This window comes from Cavia porcellus, unplaced genomic scaffold (assembly GCF_034190915.1).
Source record: "Cavia porcellus strain 051 isolate PalLab524CR breed Dunkin Hartley unplaced genomic scaffold, mCavPor4.1 scaffold_27, whole genome shotgun sequence".
NCBI lineage: Eukaryota > Metazoa > Chordata > Mammalia > Rodentia > Caviidae > Cavia > Cavia porcellus.
The window spans coordinates 44,125,561-44,147,247 of NW_026947510.1; the positions used below are offsets into that span (position 1 = coordinate 44,125,561).

The window sequence follows — 21,687 nt, forward strand, 5'->3', positions numbered from 1 at the left end:
GTTTCAAATGATTTCCTCTTTTCAATTAAACCCATCCTTTTCCTCCATTGTCTTTTAGTTCTTAAGACAGAAGAACAAGATAAGTCTCTACTGTGTATGTGTGTTTATCTATTCCGTGTATGTGTACAGCTGTGCTGAGATGTGCACATACACAGCGTGTGCTTACGTGTATGCCGGGAAGGGAGGTTTTGACTGCAAAAGTATGCTTGATTCAAATATTTGATTGGATACAGTTGCTATGATTGTATTCATCAATTTTTCATGACAGTGATGTTTGTCTTTAAAATGGAAAATGTAAGGTGCTGTATATTTTGCTTGGCCAGCTTATTGTTTGACAAGCTTAAGCTTAAGTTAACCTCTTTTTTATGTATCTTTCTTGCTGTATTACTGTTAAGTTTTCTATTGTAATGGTCTGTGTTTGAATTAAACTTCTAAAAGTACAAGAATCATAAAAATCCCATTTTTGTTATATTGTTATATATTTAATATAAATGTATAGACTGTTTTTAAATTTGACCTTTAAAGTTGCTATATGGCATTTTCTTCTTATAGCTCTCCCAAGATGAATGTAGAGGCACATTATACAAATACAGACCTGAAGACATAGATATTGATGTAAGTATTATTATAATATTTATTGCCAGCACTCTATAATAGTCTCTGCCAAAATACTGCAAATAAGCAGTGACCAAAGACCTTCTTCCTATGCATCCAAAATTTATTTAACATCAACTAAATTGATTTTTTTTTTCTAGCACATAAATTACCACTTACTCCCTAGGGCTGTCCACCCCCATGGTGCAGCTGTGTGTATTGAACAACACTTAAATGCACATTAAAAGACTTACTGATTAAAGACCGCTGTAGAGGTCTAGAAACAAACATGACTGTGTCTTTTAGAATTAGTACCAGCCTTGAAATTCAGTTAGGGCTCCTGTTTGAGTTCTTCCCTTTTAACTCCTACCTGAGGCTGCAGATAAGCTAGATACTCTTCCCTCCTGCTCCTGTTGTTATTCCACAAGTTCCCCTCCTCCTCACTCCCATGGACACAGCTTGAGTCTTGTCTGACAGAACGCAGATAATCATTTCAATAGGCAAACAGTGAAGAGGGCAAAGGGTCAAATTCTAGCTTACTTGTCAGTGTGCCTTAAAGTTTAGGACAGGTTTTTTGTTTTGAGACGTCAGAATTAGAGTTTTGTACTATCAAAATTATAGAACCTTCTCATACACTTTTTTTTCCTTCTTTTTCTTCTTCTCACTATGCAGTTCAGGCTGGCCTTGAACTCACTTTGTAGCCCAGGCTGGCCTCAAACTCAAAACTATCTTGCCTCAGCCTCCAAGGCACTACATTCGTCATTTTAAAACTTGGCAACTACTAGCTAGGTGTAGTGGCACATGCCTGACCTGAGCATTTGGGAGTCCGAGGCAGGAGCTCAAGTTTGAAGCCAGCCTGAACTATATAGTGAGATCCTGTGTCAAAACAACGGGTAATACTGAGAATTTGGGTTAAAACTAGAACCGAGATGTAGCTATCCTGCATGAAGCCCTGGGTTCCATGCCCGTCACTATGGGGTGGGAGGAAACTATTGCAAATTATTTTTATCTAAAAGCAGAATTTTTTTTTTTACTACTATATTTAAGGATTGTTTGTATATGCATCTAGGGGTGGTGGCAGCTACTTGGGACAGCGGCCAAAAGACTGAGAGTTTGAGGCAAGACACCCCACCCCCCACCCCACCCACCCCCGTCAAAAACAAATGAACAGCCATCACACACCCAGTGACACATAGTGACACATGCCTGTTGTAGCACTCAGAAGACTGAGATAACAGGGTTCCTGTGAGCTGGAGGCCAGCCTGGGCTCCATGGTGAATCCAAGGGTATCCTGGACTACATAGTAAGAGCCCATCTCAAAAAAAACAAAAAGCAAAACTACCACTGTGTATATCCCTTAGCTTAGTTTATCCAGTAGCTGAGGAGGAGATGTCTTCACTGTATTAAAAGCATTAGAATCAGGGGCTCGGGATTTGGCTCAGTGATGTAAGCACCTGCCTGACAAGTGTGAGGTCATGAATTCAATTCCCGGTACCAAAAAAATGAAATAACAACAAAAAAAATATTAGAATCATGAACTAAGGATATTTTGAAATATGTACATTAAATAGTATGGTAGAAATGCTTTTTCTTTGCATGTGTATTATTTTTCTATGTTTATAAGCTATATTTTAAATTTGATGTTACTCATTAGAATAAAAATTACCTCATTTGATATTCTATGGTTTTCAATGCCTACCTACAGCCTACCTATAAGAAAAATAAAAACTGCCAGCAAATGACATCTTCTCTTGCAACCTAGGCCAAGTTAAGCCGATTGTGTGAACAAGATAAAGTGGTGCACGCTCTGGAAGAGAAACTTCAGCAGCTCCACAAGGAAAAAGTAGGACAATTTTGTTTATTAACTGCAGTGGATGTTACTTTGTAAGACACTGATGACTCCAGGGGGGTGGGGATTTAGCTCAGCGGCATAAGCGCCTGCCTTGCAAGCAGGCAGTTGTAAGTTTGATCCATGGTACCGATAAAAAAGAAAAAGACAAAAAAAAAAAAAAAAAAAAGACACTGATGACTCCAGTAAAAAGAACTAATTCAATGATGCAGAACATTAATTATAATTGTTCTCATCATAATAGTACACGCTCGAGCAAGCCCTGCTGTCTGCCAGCCAGGAGATCGAGATGCACGCGGACAACCCTGCAGCCGTGCAGACCGTGGTGCTGCAGCGGGACGACCTGCAGAACGGGCTGCTGAGCACCTGTCGCGAGCTCTCCCGGGCCACTGCCGTAAGTAAAAGTCCCCGACGTGCTGGGCAGCTGATTATTTAGTTGGGCTGCATTAAGGGGTGTTTTTTATTATTATAACAAGAAATATTCACCCAGCCAAAATTTCTTAAAATGCATTAGATCTATTACATTAAATAAATAGGCATTGTAGTGTACCCCTGTAGTCCCAGCACTCGGGAGATTGAGGCAGGAGGATCTGTGAGTTGAAGGCTAGCCTGAACTGGATAGCGAAGCCCTGTCTTGAAAAACAAGCAAAAGTAAGTGTTTTGTAAATTTTAGGAAACTGAATTCAATCTGCTAATTCATTTTAATAAAAAATACCTTTCGAAGCATATGAGAAAATATCGATGTTACCATGCTGTAACTGCTGTGTGGTCCAAATTTAGATGATACAGTATAATTAGCAGAATCTTCTAACCCATAGTTCCGTGACTTTAGAGTCTTTTAAGATTATCAGGCCTCCAGAAGTCCTACTTTGAATTCACTGAGTGTTTGGGAGATGAAGCAGGGTGCTTTAGACCCTATCATGTTGTCATCTCTAGCTTAGTAAGCACCGCCAAGGCCTTTGAAGTCTTGACAAGCCGCCTTGGAAAAAGCTGTCGCCCTTGTTTGTACCTTCTGGGGCCACTGGGACCGTAGCTCCCTTCTACCAAGGGCCTGGCGAGGGCCAGAACCTGTGTAGAGTTTGCATTCTGAACCCCAAAGTAAGGTTTCAAATATTTTGTTTCTTGGTTTTGTTTCATTTTATCTTGGGGACGTTTTATATTTTTGGTTTGGTTGTTTTTATTTGGGGGGATATTGCTTTTATTTTGGTTTTTAGGTATTGAAGTACTATGCCATGGTTTAAGGTAAATCAGCAATCTCTTTTGTTTTTTATTTATTTGTTTGTTTGTTTTTAGTTGAATGTGGTAGCAGACACCAGTAATCCTAGCTCTGAGAAGGCTGAGGCTGGAGGATTGCTGTAAGTTTGAGGCCAGTTTACAGTATTCAAGGCCAGCCTAAACTATACAGTGAGGTGTTCAAAAAAAGCCTAGTTTTCGTGATTCTTAAATAACTTACATTTCTATTGCCATTTTAAAAACACTGTTGTTTCCCTGTCTCTTTTGAGTCTTTTAATTATAGTTACAGACATTTTAAAAATCAGCATTTTTTTCTGTTGTGAAGGCGTGTGTCATTCATCAGAGTTGCTCTAATGTTCAGCACTGCAGGGATATGCATTAAAAATTTGATGAATAATTGAACAGAATGACTTACCCAGGATTACAAAGCTAATACATAAGAGGACTTCAGTCTAGGTCTTATCACAGTCTTGAGGCCATAGTTCTATGTGGAGGTTTATAATGTAGTCAGAAAGAAAACATAGGCATGTGAAATATTAACTACAAGAAAGTAGTCACTGCGCTGGGAACATAGCTCAGTGATGGAGCATTTGTCCAGCGCTGAAAAGAAGCAAAATACCAAACTGAGTAAGCTTTGTGGGGAGGAAAGGAGAAGCAGAGAGTGATCCACACAGGGCATTACACCTCCAACCACCTCCGGAGGAGAGTGGGAGAGACGCAAGTGCAGAAGCAGGAAATGGAACAAGCAGGCTGACTCACGTAGAAGATTCCCGTTAGAGGATCGAGACTATGAGATGGGAAAAGATGAAGCTGTCAGAGCCAAGCTAATGAAACGCTCAGCGTCTCTAGGATCACACCAAGACGGCAGGCTGTTCTGTGAAGCTGTATCGTGTTTTAGTGTTTGTTCTTTAAATTCCAATTTGTTTTGTTTGTTTAAGATCAGAGTTTCGCTATGTAGCCCAGGCTAGCCTCAAATTCATGGCAATTCTCTTGTCTCAGCCTGCCAAGTGCTGGGATTACAGCATGCACCACCACACCTAGCTGAATCTCAAGTTTAGGAAATTCTTTCCCTTACTAACTGAATTTTTAGTAAATTAAATCTCATCAGTAGGCTAGGAATTTGCTTGCTTTTAAAATGAACTTCAAAGCCCAGCATGGCACACGCTTGTAATGCCAGCACTTGGGAGGCTGAGGCAGGAGGATCATTGTGAGTTCAAGACCAGTCTGGGCTACAAAGTGAATTCAAGCACAGCCTGAATCGCATAGCGAGACCATGTCTCAAAAAAGACAAAAATAAAAAATGAATGAATAAAATGAACTTCAACACTGATGGGAAGTTTGTTCAAAATGTCCTAATAGATAGGGCCAGAGATTTGGCTCAGTGGCATAAGCATCTGCCACAAGTGTGAGATTGTGAGTTCAATCCCCGATACCACAAAAAAAAAAAAAAAAAGTCCTAATAGAAATTAATCTCATCTGAATCTCTTTTTCAGGTTGTTATCCTGTGTAGCTACCTTCCAAGGGTTTTTTCCCTTGCCTTGAACATTTATCAGTTATGACAGACCCTCCAAATGTGTTCTTCTAAGACATGTCTTACCCCATAGAATACAAACTGCACTATTGGTGCCTCTATGTAAACTTATTTATATTTGTAGCTTAAGGATACAAATGTCAGTATGTGCATAGCATCATAGTGGGCATATGGTTGGCACTTGGTGAATGTTGACTAGATTTCAGTTTGAATGGCATTTATGCTGGCAGAATCTCAGAGAGTTGCTGGGGTTGATTCAGCTTCATTCAGAGCCCCAAGCAGAGGGGTGTAATGGTAGCACCTCCCAGATCAAAATCTCATTTCTGAGAACCACCTCAGCCTGTAGGCCATGGAGGTGCACAAACCCTTGCTGGCGAGGGGTAAGTGCAGAAAGCAGTGCTCCACGTGGAGTAAGATTATTTGATTCCTGACTCACCATCCTCTCTAGGTAGCGTGCATCATCACACAGGTACTTTACAATTCAGAGCCTGTCGCCTTTGCATTCTTGCCTCGCTGCCACTTCTCTGTATCTGAACCTGATTGAAGAGAAGAATTGTAATAATTGTTATGCCTTCAGATCCGTTTTTCAGTGAGTCTTAGATTTGCATTCCCTTCTGAAGGCAGAGTCTGAGATGAGCAGCTGGTTTCAGACACTTTATTTGGAGGATAATTTCAGAAAGAGGGAATGGGGAATAAGCCGGGAAGATGAGAATCCAGTAAAAGTTGCACTGCTGGCCAGATTACTACAGTGGGCAGCAGGGTTCGAGCAGCTTCCGAGTTTCCCACTACAGCCTGGGGCTGGGGTAGCCATCACCTTTTAGTCAGGGCTGTCCTAGGATCTTTCACCTCGGCACCTTCCCTCACAGCCAGCTCCCCAAGGGATGCTGAGGAGCCTCATGGGCAAGGGACGCCTGCTGCTGTTACCACCTGCTTAGGGAGCCCACAGTGGCCCCGACTGGGAACAGCAAAAGATGTACTCGTGTGTTTTATCAGCTCACGGTGCTGCTGCTCTCCTGCCAGATGGAAGAAATGCAATCCCAATCAAAGTACCATTGGCATACCTCACAGGTCTAGAGAAAACATTCTTAAAATTCATTTGGATCCAGAAGAGACTTAGAATAGCAAAGGCAGTTCTGGGCCACAAAGGTGAGGCAGGAGATATCACATTCCCTATCTTGAAATTATGCTACAAATCTACCATGACTAAAAATGACATAGTACCAGGGGGAAGAAAACAGACCTACCCAGGCATGGTGGTGCACACCTGCAATCTCAGTACCCGGGAGGCAGAGGCATGAAGAGTATTGCAAGTTTAAACCAGCCTGGGCTACAGAGTGAGCTTGAGGCCAGCCTAAACTACACAGTGAGACCTTGTCTCAAAAAAGACCAAATAAAACAAAAACACAGACCTGATGAGCAATGGAACAGATTAGAAGATGCAGAAAAACTCCAGATATACTTAGCCACGTTATCTTTGACAAAGGAGTCACCTTCTCTGGAGGAAAGGTAAAATATTAAAACAGAAACACTAAATCTACCAGAGATAAAAAGGTAGAACTCTTGAAGACATCAGTGTAGGCAAAGACTTTATGAAAAAATCCTGATTACCTAGGAAATATCACAAAGAATCAACATCTGACGTCTCTTATTAAAAAGATTTTGCAATTCCATTACTTGGGAGGCTGAGGCAATAGGATCACCACACATTCAAGGCCAGCCTGGACTGCATAGAAAGTTCAAGGCTAGTCTCAACTACATGAGGAGAATGTATCTTTAAAAAAAAAAAGAAACTTTGGACAACAAAAGAAACTACCAACAGAATGAATAAACAGCGCTGAGATTCTACCTCACCTCAGAAAGAATGGCTATTATCAAGAAATTAACCAATAACATGCTGGCTAGGCTGTGGGGAAAAACAAACCCTTCTCCTCTGTTGTGGGAGTGTACAGTGGTGCAAGCTCTGTGAAAATCAGTGTGAAGATTCCTCAAAAACCTAGAACTAGAGGTTCCATTCAACCCAGATATTTTGCTTTGAGGGGTCTTCCCAAAAGAATTAGAAGCATCAGATCACAGTGATATATGGACGCTTGCGGGGCAGCACAATTTGTAATAGCTAAATATTGGAAACACCCCAAATGCCTATCAACCTAGACATGGATAAAGATGTGGTTTTTTAATACAGTGGAGTACTACTCAGTCATAAAGAAGGATAAACTTGAGACATTTGTCAATAAATATTCTTTGATATACTGTGAAATGAAATAAACAATTTTGCTTTCCTATTTGTTGGGGGTGGGTTTGGGGAGGATCATGTAAAACAACATCTTGTTATGTATTCCAGACTGGCCTTAGATTTCATGGGGATTCTCCTGCCACAACTTCCCACTTATAGGTGTGCTCCTCCATGCCTAGTTAATTTGCTTCTCTTCCACAGAGATACTTAGCTCTCCCCACCCTGCCCCCAGGGACTGAACCCAGGGCCTTAGCCCTGAGTTCTGCATCTCCAGAATGAGAGATTCACCATGACCCAGGCAAAATGACACATGTCTATAATCCCAGCTGTTCATGCAATTGAAGCAGGGGACCTATGTTAGCCTAAGCAATTTAGGCAGATTCTGTCTCAGAAAGGACGAACGATGTGATGGAGTGGTAGACTGCTTACCTGGCATGTATGAGGCCTTGAATTGGTACTATTGCAAATTTTAAAAGATTTGCTGATGGCTATTGAGTTTAGGTGGTAGTGGACACTACTTTTTTTTTTTTAAAGCCAGTCAAATTTAGCAGTGGGGGGGTGGTGGTAATGGACACTACTTTTGTGTTTGGAAATTTCCATTGTGTGTGTGGAAAGGAATTTTTTTTAAATCCACAAAAATGCCCAGCAGAGTTGCAACAAAATCTTTTTTTTAATCTTCTTGTATTTTAACTTTTCTGTGTATATTGTAGCTAATACATAGTCACATTACATATATACTATTGCACCATTTCAAAACTGAAAAGTTCTCAGTTCTTTTCCAAAGCTGTATGTTTAATGTTTTGTTTTGGTTTTTTTACCAGGGATCAAACTCGTGGCTTTGCACTCTCTAGGCAGGTGCTTATGCCACTGTGCTTCCCCAGCCCTGTGTTTAATGTTTAAATATAAAATCAGACCCGGCATGGTGGTGCATACCTGAAATCCCAGCACTCAGGAGGCTGAGGCAAGGGGATTGTTGTGAGTTGGTGACCAGCCTGGTTACAAAATGAGCTCAAAGCCAGCCTGAGCTGCATAGGGAGACACTGTCTCAAAAAGACAGAGACAGAGAGAAGAGAGGGAATCAAAATAATGAAATTGACACTTCTTAGATGAAATTCAAAAACCCTAAATGAGACACAAGCGTACAAAGTCAACTAGTCTCTCTCTTGGCTACAAGCATAATAATTGCTTACTTGGTTATTAAATCAGTAGGCAGCATAATAGAAACAGAGAAGCGAAGGAACACTGTTGAGGGCTGTTCAGCAGGTTGTGTAACTGTTCCCATGAGTAGCCTTGCTGTGGATCGCCATTGATTATGGAGAGGAAAGGAAAGTTCTTAATATAAACTTGGAAATGCATTGTTAATCTTAAAACCTAATAAAGAGCATAATATGTATCTACTGGTGAGCGCTATAGTATAGTTAGTTATTGAAATCCTCGTTTTGTTTTGTTTCCTTTCACTTCATTTTGTAGTGCTGGGATTGATCCCAGCCCCTTGCACATTTTTCAGTTTAACACTGGGTCTCATCAGTTTGTTTAGGTTGGGCTCAAACTTTAAAGCTTTCCGGCCTCTTCCTTCTGAGTAGCTGGCAAGTACCTCCCGCTGGCCTTCCTCATTGAGTTTTTTGCATCTGAGTATACTGGATCTGCTAGATATTTTCTTTTCCCCACAGTGGCTTGATCTTATCAGTATAGACTATGAGAAAGGTAACCACAGTTCAGACTTCCTTGTTCCACCCTGTGAACATAGACTAATCTCATTTCTGAAAACCTTCCTGCCATCACAGTAGCAAATCTCTTTCCTCTCTAAAGACCTTGCATTTTAAAACCTTTGTAGGGCCACATGTTGTGGCACTCACCTGTCATCCCAGCACTCCGAAGACTGAGGCAGGAGGATGGCTGTGAGTTTGAGGCCAGCCTCGGCTACCTAGAGTTTAAGGACAGCCTGACTCAAAAAAAACAGAGAGAGATTTTAGTCTTGTACTCATATAAACTATTAAATTTCTTTATTTCTTTGTTTTGGTTGGTTGATTGGTTGGTTTTCCAAGACAGGGCCTCACTACGTTGCCCAGGCTGCCCTTCAGGTGCTAGGCTCAAGTGATCCTCCTGCCTCAGCCTCCTGAATAACTGGGATTACAGGACTGGGGGAACACACCTGTTATATATTAAATTCTTGAGTAAAATATTCAGCCGCATGTTGGGAAACGTGGTCATTTCCCTCTGGCCCCATCCCCACCCCCATAAGTTGTGTCACTGTCCAGCTCTGAGACTTGTTGGAGACAGAGGTCAGCCCAGCAGGATTGTGGGTCTGGGGTCAAACAGTGCAGCGAGAGTTCAGAAGCCTATTATGTGTCTTCATTCCTGTAGTGTAGATGAAGTCATCTCTCTCGATCTTTGTCCTGTGTTTCTCTAGGAGCACAAGGCTTCCAGCATCTTGCATTGTTCTTGTATCTCCATGACTGTCACTCTCACTTTGCCCTCTCTAAAGCCGGTGGCCCACTGGAAATGCTCAGCTTTTGTGATCCACGCAGATTCAAAGATGGCTAGAAGCAAATTTTGTTTTAAAAAAAGACCAATTTTCATATTTACTCAAGTAAAAAGTTTACTGAAGCCAACACTCCTATTTACTTAATGTACATGAGATAAAAGTCTTTAGTCCATTATCACTTTGCCTTTTTAAAATTTAATTCTTATAAAACTTGCTTAATAGACTCCCTAAATTATCTATATAATGTGGAGATGATAAAATTTTTGGTGCTTTATCTCTTTGCCACTTTTTAACTCAATATAATTCACTTTAAAACCTGCTTAAGGAAATCTTTTTAAATTCACAAAGCAATTATTCCAATGGCCAAGTTTTAATAACACTTGTTTTATTTTTTTTATTTTTTTTGTCTTTTTCCTTTTTATCGGTACCAGGGATCGAACTCACGACTGCCTGCTTTCAAGGAAGGCACTTATGCTGCTGAGCTAAATCCCCAGCCCCTCGTTTTAATTTTTTAAAGTGTGCTCCTTGAATAATTCCTCATTACCTAACTTTTTTTTTTTTGTCTTTCTCATTTTTATCAGTACCAGGGATCAAACTCACGACTGCCTGCTGGCAAGGCAGGTGCTTATGCTGCTGAGCTAAATCCCCAGCCCCCTAACTTTTTTTTAAAGTAAGTTTAAAATAGTTGCAGAATACAAATTAAAGTAACTCTTCAAAGAATCTTTAGAGGAAAAACGGTGCTGGGGCAGGGATACAGCTCAGTGGCACAGCATCTGCCTGGCAAGCATGTGATCCTGAGTTCAATTCCTGGTACCAAACAAGAACCTTCAGGGCGATCTAAGTGGTGCACACCTGTAATCCCAGCTGCCCAGGAGGCAGATTGAGAGTTCAAGACCAGCCTGGGCAGTTTAGCCATGCCTTGTCTCAAATGAGAAAGTGCTGTGCAACGCAGGCACTCGTGGTTCAGTCCCTAGCAAGGGATCGGGAGAGGGAGAGGGCTTTGAGGATGTGACCTGTACTACTGCTTTTTTTTTAAAAGGAGCCTGTGTGCCCATGCCTGGGAGGGTGCAGAAGGACTGAACCTAAAGTGTAATGTGCCCTGGAGCCACACCCCTAGACCTGGTGTACCCTGAGACTTCTTGCCATTGTTAAACTGATAGCTCCCAGGGCTGCTTCATTCAGCCCAAGGAAAGGGTTTCCTAACTTGGTGAAGTTCTGAGATCAATATCACTAATTAATGTAATTACAGTAGTCCTTGTTGGTCCAGTCAGTTTATATTTGCTAAAGCCACACTAGTAGTGATAAATACACATGCCTGCCATCAGCTTAGCATTTTCTGCCCTGGTGTGTAGCTTTCTGGGTGTCTGAGGGGTGCTGCACCCCCGCAGAAAGGCACCCCTGTAACAGGACAAAGTGGACCCATTCTGCATTCAAGAGATAGCAAGATGTTAAAAGACTAAGCATCAGAAACTCCTCTGTGTTTTTATGTGACTGTGATTTATTTTTCCCAAAGAGAAAGCCACAGGCAGATAGCACCTCTACTGAATCTATGAGCAGATTCATTGAAGGGTTCATATAGTTGACAAAATTTAGTTTGATTTTATTACTTTTCTGTTGAATTTATTCTATAGAAAGCTATTGAAGCTTCTAGTATTATTGAAAATCTAATATGCCAGAATACAAAGTAGTATTTTTATTCACAGGAAACTTGTTTTTGTTTTGTTTGTTTGTTTGTTTGTTGAGACAGACTCGCTATGTAGTTCAGATTGACCTTAAATTCACTATGTAGCCCAGGCTGGCATTGAACTCTTGGCAGTCCTCCTTCCTCAGACTCACAGGTGCTGGGATTACAGATGGGCACCACCACGCCTGGCCCATTCATGAGAAACTTATCTAGGACAATCAGGAGTGTACATGTGCCTCTTCCACATTTTAGAAAACTACTTTAAAGAAAAACTGACCATATTCCCCAAAATAAATCAAACTATTTCCTAAAAATAATGCTCTGTAGATAGTAGATTCAAATATTTTGGTGTCATAAAGGCATAATAGGTGAGTTTAATAGATGAGTTTTATTTTTATTTTATTTCTCAAAATTTGAATACAATAGCAATGCAGTAAAAATACTTAGGTTGTGCAGTAAAATATTATAGAAGGAAAGGAAAAAAAGAAAAGTCATAAAAATTTTTATTTTGTACAGTATCAACTATACAGCTTTCTTAAACCTGGATGGTCCTAACTGGGGTGAGAACCCTGAGCAGCACATTTTCCCTGTGAACATGACTGACGCTGTGTTTTCAGGAGCTGGAGCGAGCGTGGCGAGAGTACGACAAGTTGGAGTATGATGTGACCGTGACCAGAAACCAGATGCAGGAGCAGCTGGATCGCCTCGGCGAAGTCCAGGTGCGGAACAGTCATCATTTTTACAGGATCTGAACTACTCTGACTGCTGCTGTATGGCCCACCTTGTGACGGTCCCTCCTCATGCCCGCTGTCACGAGAGGCTCTGCGTGCTGTGCATTCCTCTGTGGCTCACGTTTAAGAGCTCTTTATGCGGCTGGGTGTGTGGTACCCCTGGGGTGCTCTAGCTTCCTGACCTTCTCAACTGTTTGTCTTTCACAAGTCCACAGGTTACTTGGTAATGAGCTGTCAGGTTATATGACTTTTTTATTTTTATTTTGTTGTTGTAAAAAATTATTTTAAAGCCACGCCTGGTGGTAGATGCCTGTAATCCCAGCACTCTGGAGGCTGCAGGAGGACAACTGCCAAAAGTTTGAGAACAGCCTCAACTACATAGTGAGTTCAAGGCCAGCCAGGACTATGTAGGGAGACCCTATCTTTAAAATAATAATAATTTTAAAAAATTATTTAAGTCCCTTTTGTGTTGAATGTCTTGTCAAACTGTTCAGCCTCAGTCTTGACTGACATATTATGGGGGGAGCCAGCACCATTTGATACAAAGAATGTACTTTGCAAACAGGCAATTCAGGGTTATGTTCTAGGGTTAGTTTTCTTATCCTGTAAAACAAATAATAGCTCCCTAGAGTGTTGCTCTGAGGAATGGAGATAATGTATATTTGAAGGAAAAAAAATCACTTGGTGCCTAGAGTGAGATGGTCTGCATTGCGGACCTAGTGCCCCTCACAGACCAGTACAACAGTAAAAGCTTAGGATCAACTCAGAACACCAGTGTCCTCTTGTGCCATCCCAAGCCCCTGGCCACATGTAGCTGTTGAGCATGAGAATTATGGCTATTGTTAAAAAGAAATTAACTTTTAGTTTTATTCATTTTAATAATTTATCCACATGTAGATGTGGCTTCTGTATGGGTTACTAAAATTACACTTTAGTAGCAACTACAAAAATTAGAGACTAAGGCCCAGCATGGTGGCACACACCTGTAATCCCCAGCACGTAGGAGGCTGAAGCAGGAAGATCATTGCGAATTCAAGGCCAGCCTGGACTACATACGAAATCCTGTCCAAAAAAAAAAAAAATTAGGCCAGCCTAAACTGTGTAGTAAGAGCTTGTGTCAAAAAACAAAACAGCAAAACATTAGGTAGTAAATACACCTGTAAAAACCTTAGTTATCTATGCTGCTGTGGGAGATTGGCAGTTTTCTCTAAAAGGTCAAATGGGAAGTATTTTAAGCATTACAAACATGCATACTCTTGTTACATATTGTATTTGTGGTGGTGGTGGTTGCGAGACAAGGTCTCCCTGGATACTCCAAGCTGGCCTTGCACACTGCAGCCTGTGCTGGCCTCTAACTCCCAGTGAGCCTCCTACCTTCGCCTCCGGTGCGGACATTGCAGGCGTAAGCCACCGCACCTGGCTGAATTATAGATAAATTATCAGTGGGACTTTTTTTTCATCGGTGAAACTGTTTCTGGCTTTTTCCTGCCCGTGACCTGGTGGTTTCCCTCACAGAGCGAGGCTGCGGGCCTGGAGCGCGCGCAGCTGCAGAAGGAGCTCTGGCGGATCCAGGACGTGGTGGAGGGGCTCAGCCAGCATAAACAGCTGCGAGGTGCCGCCGAGGCCGGTGAGTGCACCCCTTGGGTATGCGCGACCACTGTCCATTGCCGTGCCCAAACAGGTGACACATAGTTGGATTTCTTTTGCCATTTAATTTTTTTTAACTTTTATTTTTATTTAATGTGTTTTTGTGTAAGAACACAGTCACTGCTTATAACATGAATACAGAACGTATAAGAGCAATAGCTCCGCTAGCTGCATTCATACGAAAATAATCATTGCTCTGTGTGTGTAACTATAACCTGTGCGGGCTGTGGCTTTAGTTCTTTTCTCCACTCTCCTCTGCAGTTCGTTTTTCCCAGTGCCAGTGTGGAGCGGAGCTTTGCACTACTATACCTAGGCAGGTGCTTCCCTGAGCCCCGCCCTTCTGAGTCCGAGGCCCCGCCCCTCCCCGCCAGCCCAGCGCTTCCTCCCCCCCCCATACTGCCACAGAGCATGCGCCCCCCCCCCACACACACACACACACACACTGCCCTAGAGCGCGCTACAGAGCATGCGCCGTGCGGCTCACCGGCCCTGAGCGGTTCCCTGGCGTTTGTGCGGTGTTGCTGCCGTAGCCATCCTGTAGTGCACGTCGTTACACGTACCAGGGCATGCTTGCTAGGCCTCACTGGATTCCAAGGGGAACACTGACCACTTAGTCTTCCTTCTGATACAGCCAGATTGTCTTCCTACAAGATTATATGTAACTGTGCGTATACCGTTGTTCGCGAAAACTCACTTCACCATACACTTTGTTTCAGTTAAATATTTCAGTTTGTATTTTCAAATGTAATTGTTCTCAAATTCTGAAATTTTTAATAATTAAGGGGCTCAAAACTGAAGGCTTCATTTAAAATAAGTGAAATGAAATTATTTCCGTACATTAGAAAGATGTATTTAGTATAGTTATCTTTCTAATTTTGTCCAATAGGAATGGCAGGATCAAAACCTTTCACAACAGTTAAGTACAAAAATGAGGTAAGTTTGGGTGGATTTTCTGGCTGTAAATTTTAAATGTGTAACACATGAATTAGAAGTAATGAAGTAAAAAAAAGTAATGAAGTCTTCTTTGTTCTTCTATCCACAAATACTTTTTAAGTATATTGAAGTTTTTTAATGTTGAAATTTTATTGGTTTAATAATGGTGCTTCTAACATAGTTTTTCTTTCATTAATGCAAAAGAATATTGAAACACTATTTTTTTCATCTGTTAGAACTTTAACACTGTGGTACTTTCTGTAATTTGAATACTTACAGTGATTTCTTCTACTTTGTACAATTTGTAGAATGATTGATAGCTAAGTTGGTTCTGTGTTGTGCATGGCATAAAGGAATTACCACTATAAAGAGATACTGTCAACCTCGTTGAAAGCACTTGTGGTCTTGAAGCCAAAGCCAAAGCAAATGTTTCTCTTTTCTTCTCTTACAAATTACAGGAGGGAATAAAAACTACTGAAGCCTGATGATGCATTTTAGAAAGACAAAAGTTTTGTTCTTTTAGTCACAATTACTTTCAAATATAAAATAAAATTAATAGTTTTGCTTCTGTGCATCAAAAAAATTGCAGAAAGGAGAGCGAGGCTTTAATTCTTCTCTTTTTAAAGCAAAGTAGTTTGACACGATAATTTTTTGTAGCACTGAGTTTCAAAATTAAGCTGGCCTATGTTTTATAGGGGAAAAAATGTATGCGGCCAGATTAAAACCAAATTATTAGCTATCATTAAAAAAATTTCAGTTGGTACTTTTCCGTATGAGATTTTTGGCTTGGCAGTGTCCCTTTAAGTATTGTAAAGTCCGTTTACATTGATGTACCATTGCAAAGAATTGCGACGTGCTTAATTCAATCTGCTTATCTAAACAAGGTGACTGTTCTACAATCTTTAGGAAGAGGAAGTAGCCCCACCTCGTCCTCCACTTCCTCGGTCCTATGACTGTACAGAGCAGCCTCCCATAGCCCCCCCTCTGCCCAGTGACAGCAGCTCCTTGCTCTGTTATAGCAGGGGCCCCGTGCATCTGCCGGAAGACCAGAAGCCTCGCCAGGTGCAAGGGCACCCGAGAAATGGAGCTCACTGTGTAAGTGGCTGCCAGGCCACGCCGACCCGCCCAGCCTGCCCGCTCGCTCGTGGGAGATTGCTTTATACCCGAGCTTGTTTTCATTATAACCCCACGTGTAGCCGGTGCTTTTCTGTTTCTACATTACTTTATTGTTTGTGTTTTTCCTTTTTTGGTTTTACCATTCTTACTTTTTAATAGTTTCATGACTTTTAATATTTCATAACTTTTTTTCATAAAGGGGTATCCTGTTGAAGGAGCCATATTTTAAATATATTATTTCAGAATACTAGAGGGAAATTTGTATCTCCCATATCAGAAAGAAGAGAAAAAAATAGATTTTACTGGGAATGGCACAAGGGTTAGGACTGGAGAGGTTGGACTAGAAAAACTGTTCAAAGATGTGGATGTGGCCACAGGGAGGTGTTAAACTGGACACTGAAAATACAGGTGTGGCCCAGCATTCAGGAAGCTGAGGCAGGAGGACCGCAAGGTTGAGCCCAGGCAGGGCTGCTTATCAACTTCACAAAACTGTGTCTCAAAAATACCAAAAAAGGGGTTGGGGTGTAGTTCATTAGGGTGAAGGGCCTGGTTTCTGCCCCCCACAACCATGAAAGAAAGAAGGGGTGATAAAAAGTTTGGAGTTGGGTAAACAAATCTGAAATATAATAAGCAAGGAGAAGAGTAAAAGAAACAAAACGGGCTGGGGATTTAGCTCAGCTGCCTAAGCACCTGCCTTGCAAGCAGCCAGTTGTGAGTTTGATCCCTGGTACCGATAAAAACGAAAAAGACCAAAAAAAAAAAAAAAAAAGGACCTAATTTTGAGAATAAAATGTTAATGTTCTCTGACAAAAATTTAGCACTGGGGTGAACCTCACCACCTTCTAAATAAAAATATATTGGATCATCTAATTCTTTTCACCTCAGTGGCGCCATGATAAAAAATTGCTCTGGGGCTGGGGTGGCAGGTCTATGACAGAGTCCATGCAGGGCCAGGCTCAGTGCCACCCACCCCCCAAAAGACTGCTGATGAAGGGCAGAAGCCTTAAGTTTAAAACAAGTTTGCTAGTTAAAAATCTTGCCAGGAGGGATGATACACACCTGTAATCTCAGCACTCAGGAGACTGAGGAGGAAAATCACTGTGGGTTTGAGGCCAACTTGGATTACATAGATAGCAAGACCCTGTCTCAAAAAAGTAAAAAGCCCTGGAGTATAGCTCAGCGGCCCTGCACCTTCCTGACAAGTGCAAGGTCCTGAGTTCAATTCCTAGCACACACACACCAAAAAAGCACAGAGATCAACAAATGACATCCTATCAAATTTAAACAAAGGGAACAAAAATCCCATTTTTTTCTACATAGTGGTCACATACATATTAGTTACACTCTGTCCAAGCAGGGTTTTTAATTTTTAGAACTTGACTTGAATGTTTAGAGGTGTTGAGTATTTAAAGGTAAGCATTCTAAAAGAAATCGCTTTCTTTTTTTTAATGACATGCCTTTCTTTGAAGGGTCCAGATTACAGACTCTACAAGAGTGAGCCTGAGCTAACAACTGTGGCAGAAGTTGATGAGTCAAATGGGGAAGAAAAATCGGAGCCTGTGTCAGAGACGGAAAGTCCAGCTGTCAAAGGTCAGCACTTGACATATGTTGTATCTCCTTTCGTGTTTCCTTTCGGGGTGTGTGTGTGTTTGTTTGTTTGTTTGTTTGGGGTTGTTTTGTCTTTTTGAGACAAGGTCTTGCTATGCAGTTCAGGCTGGTCTCAAACTCACAAGGATTCTCCTGTCCCAGCTTCCCGAGTGCTGGGATTACAGGTGTATGCCACCATGCTCAATTTCCTTTTGTTTACATGCTGTCCTGATACATATGCAAGTGTATAATCTTTATCTGAAACCTCTGGACTCATGAGGGCCTGATTCAAGAAATTGTCAACTAGTGGGAAGATAGTATCATCAATAAACCATGCACATCACCCCAGTGAAGTGGAAGTGGTACTGCCTTTTTTTTTTTAAACCAAGGTGTTGCTATGTAGCCCGGGCTGGCCTCAAATTCACAGTGATTATTCTGCCCCAGCATCCCCAGTGCCAGGGTTACAGGCATGTACCACCACATTGAAGTATACTGCTTTTAAACATCTGCATAGTTGTATAATATTTATCTCAAGTGAGACAAAGACTGAAGATCAGGTTAGGTTTTATATTGAGAAATGTCTGACAGGTTTTTTGAAAGTTTCCATTTTGTAAGGTTTTCTCTGTATTTAAGTTTTTTTTATTTGTTTGATTTTTTGTTTTTAGACCAGGTCTTGCTCTGTAACTTAGGCTGTCCTTGAACCCAGCAATGTATCCCAGACTGGCCTCAAACTTGCTATGATCCTCCAGGTGCCACCATGCCTGGCCAATATGTAAAATTTTAACTGGACTACTGTTTAAAAGAAAAGCTGAGGGGCTGGGGATTTAGCTCAGCGGCATAAGCACCTGCCTTGCAAGCAGGCAGTCATGAGTTTGATCCCCGGTACTGCTAAAAAGTTAAAAGAAAAAAAAAAGAAAAGCTGAGGGCCGGGGGTTTAGTTCAGTGGCACAAGCGCCTACGTGACAAGTGCAAGGTCAAGAGTTTGATCCCCGGTACTAAAAAAAAGAAAGAAAAGCTACAAGTCCAGGAGTGGTGGTGCATGCCTGTAATCCCAGCTTGCGGGAGGCTAAAGAAGAGAAACCCTAGAAGGCTGGGCTACAGAGTGAGTTCAGTGCTAACCTGAACTGCATAGCAAGGTCTTGTCTCAAAAAGAGAAAGAAAGAAAGAGAAGCTATAAAGACATTCTTAGAAGTATGAAAATTTAAACATGTTCTAGATATCAGCTAATAGCATGATCCCAGGTGCAGTTTATTTTAGGATTTAAAACGTCATATAAGGGCTGGGGATTTAGCTCAGCGGTATAAGCGCCTGCCTTGCAAACAGACAGTTGTGAGTTCGATCCCTAGTACCGATAAAAACGAAAAAGACAAAAAAAAAAAAAGTCATATAAGTTGGTTCTGGTGACACATATCTCCCAAAAGTTGGGAGGCTGAGGCAGGTGAGTCACCATGAATTCAAGGCCAGCCTGGGCTACATAGTGAGTTTGAGGCCAGTCTGAACTGTATACCAAGTGACTGCAGCCTGAATGGTGTCAAATTAAATATATATATATAGCTATATTAAGCTAAATCTGAAACAATAGCACATATACCAGAAAGAGGTTGGTTGGTAAGGTTTTTGTTCAGGGAGGAAGATGGAGATCTTGAATAACATCAGACTTTAGTAAGTTTTCATATGCGTGCTAGAGTATAAGATTAAAAAAAGACGCTGTTCAGCTTCCAAACTACTAGGGAGGCAAATAGAATGACAGGGAAACAATCCTGAGGAAGACAGAGAAACAAGTGGAAGGTAAAGAAAATCCAAAGCAAAAAATATATATATATATCAGAAATTACAACAAATTGAACTAAATGCTTCAATTAAAAGGGATCATCAGCTGGATGTGATGGCATATGCCTGTAATCCCAGCACTTGGGATGCTGAGGCAGGAGAATCATCACAAATTTGAGGCCAGACTGGCCTACCAGTAAGTTCAAAGACAGCCTGAACTACATGTTGAATCCTTGTTTAAAAATAAAAAGCAAAGGTGGTCAGGCTGGGGATATATAGTGCAGTAATGGAGCACTTGGCTGGTGGGCACCTGATGAATCCTCAGCACCAAAAGAAAAAGAAAAAAACCAGTACTCTGTGAGGCTAAGGCAGGAAGATCACAAGTTCAAGCCCAGCCTGGACAACCTAGCAATGTAGCCAGACCCTGTCTCAAATTTTAAAAATACTTTTAAGGGCTGGAGAGTTAGCTGAGCAGCGTAAGTGCCTTCCTGGTGAGTGTAAGGTTGCGAGTTTGATTCCTAATACCAAAAAAAAATAGAGATACAGTTGAGTGTGAAAGCCTTGTGTTCTTAAATACTGGGGGAAAAAAAACTGACAAAAGATTTATCAGTATGAATTAAAATTAAAAATACAACTAACTTTATGGTGTTTATTGACACATTTGAAACTTTTAAAGCTACCAAAAATTGAATCTTATGTTGAGTGCAAACATCAGATTTCAGAAACGTACATAATACAGACTGTGATTCCATATATAATTAAGGTTTAAAATAGACAAAACAGAATGGAATATTTTCTAGAAATTCAGAGGTGATAGCTAATACCTCTTTAATAAAAGATGCTTAGCAAGAGAAAGGCATAACAAATATCACAGTTTTATCTATGTATTTATTTATGGTGTGTTTTTAAGGTAGGGCCTGGCTCTGCAGTTCAAGCTGGCCTTGAACTCACTTTGTAGCTCAGGCTGGTCTCAGACCCATGACAATCCTCCTGCCTCAGCTTCCCAAGTGTTGGGATTATATGTACATACTGCAACACCCAGCCAGTACAGGCAGTTCTTAAACTGAGTGATGACTAAGTGGGTAGATTTTTTTTTGGATCGGTTGGACACTTTGTCTCTCACATATATTTCAACTACAGAATTTATCTCTGAATACTTATACTCATGAAAACCAGTCAGACATTGTACTGGTCAGCAGGGATTGCTCTGTGCTGATCAGTAAAAGGGAACTGAAGTAATGTGTATTCCCAAGCCAACTGTCCCATAGAAATTATGCCAAACTGAGCCCAGTGCATTGCGACAAACTCTCCTGGTCTGTGCAGTCCAAGGACTCAGTGCTGAGGGCCTGTGAGACGTGGGAAACCCAGCGTGGGATGGCTGGACTGAACCATGTGACAGGGGACCCCCACCCCCACACTCCACCTCTTCAGCAGCATCCTGGCTACATGCCCAGCGTTTGGCGACACATGGCTCTTTAGGGCACACTTACTCACACCATGGCAGTGACCTGTAGTCCACTACTGCTGGCATTGTTAGTGGATGCTTTATGGAAATTGTGTAGACAGCGTGGGGGGGGGGCAGGGCATACCTGCAATTCCAGGTGCTTTGGAGGATGAGTTGGCCAGCCTAGGCAACTGAATGATACTCTGTCTCAAGATGTAAAAAAATAAATAAATAAATAAAAATCAAACTAAAGATACATGTAAATCACTTAGTCCATCTGGGCCCTCGCTTGTCGCATATAAATGTATTAGACTGGGCCTGGGGATTTAGCTCAGCGGCATAAGCTCCTGCCTTGTAAGCGCATGGTCGTGAGTTCAATCCCTGGTACCAATAAAAAAAAAGGTGTATTAGACTGACTGGTGGCGTGATGCTGGCACTGGAGCCATGCAAGTAGAAAGCACATTCTGGGGTCCAGGATATAGCTCAGCGACGCAGCACTGCCTGGTAAGTGCAAGGTCTTGAGCTCAGTTTCCACTACCCCCAAAACCCCCAAATAAATGCTTTCTGTAGAATTCATTTCTTTATCATCTGCTAAATCTTTAAAACTGTCAGCATGTGCCTGTGGGTTTGATTCTTAATACTGCAGAAAGAAAACTCTTAGTAAATGTAACCCTCAGTTTGTCCAGTGGTATTGCTGGCTGTCTTCTGATCTTTGCCAACAATCAAGAAGCCTCAGGACAGCCAGGGGTGCATCTCCAAGGCCAGCACTCAGCTACCACTGCCAGCGACTTGGAAAATACACAAACAAAAACCCAGTCAGAAGAAAGTCATCACATACATGCGTTTCTTA

At 41.5% G+C, this 21,687-nt stretch overlaps 1 protein-coding gene across 19 annotated transcripts in view; it reads left to right on the forward strand.

Annotated features, from left to right (window-relative positions):
* Plekha5 (pleckstrin homology domain containing A5) overlaps positions 1 to 21,687 on the forward strand; it is a 237,595-nt gene that overhangs the window by 202,237 nt on the left and 13,671 nt on the right. For 7 of the 19 annotated variants that reach the window (XM_063238303.1, XM_005003821.4, XM_063238309.1 and 4 more), the window contains 9 exons: positions 59 to 94; positions 553 to 615; positions 2,357 to 2,437; positions 2,688 to 2,837; positions 12,227 to 12,328; positions 13,856 to 13,967; positions 14,874 to 14,920; positions 15,827 to 16,015; positions 17,506 to 17,626. In XM_063238303.1, the coding sequence (XP_063094373.1) occupies positions 59 to 94; positions 553 to 615; positions 2,357 to 2,437; positions 2,688 to 2,837; positions 12,227 to 12,328; positions 13,856 to 13,967; positions 14,874 to 14,920; positions 15,827 to 16,015; positions 17,506 to 17,626 (901 nt within the window). Of the gene's footprint in view, positions 1 to 58; positions 95 to 552; positions 616 to 2,356; positions 2,438 to 2,687; positions 2,838 to 12,226; positions 12,329 to 13,855; positions 13,968 to 14,873; positions 14,921 to 15,804; positions 16,016 to 17,505; positions 17,627 to 21,687 lie in introns of those variants that run through there. The other 12 variants (XM_063238302.1, XM_063238304.1, XM_063238310.1 and 9 more) reach the window with 5 other exon arrangements.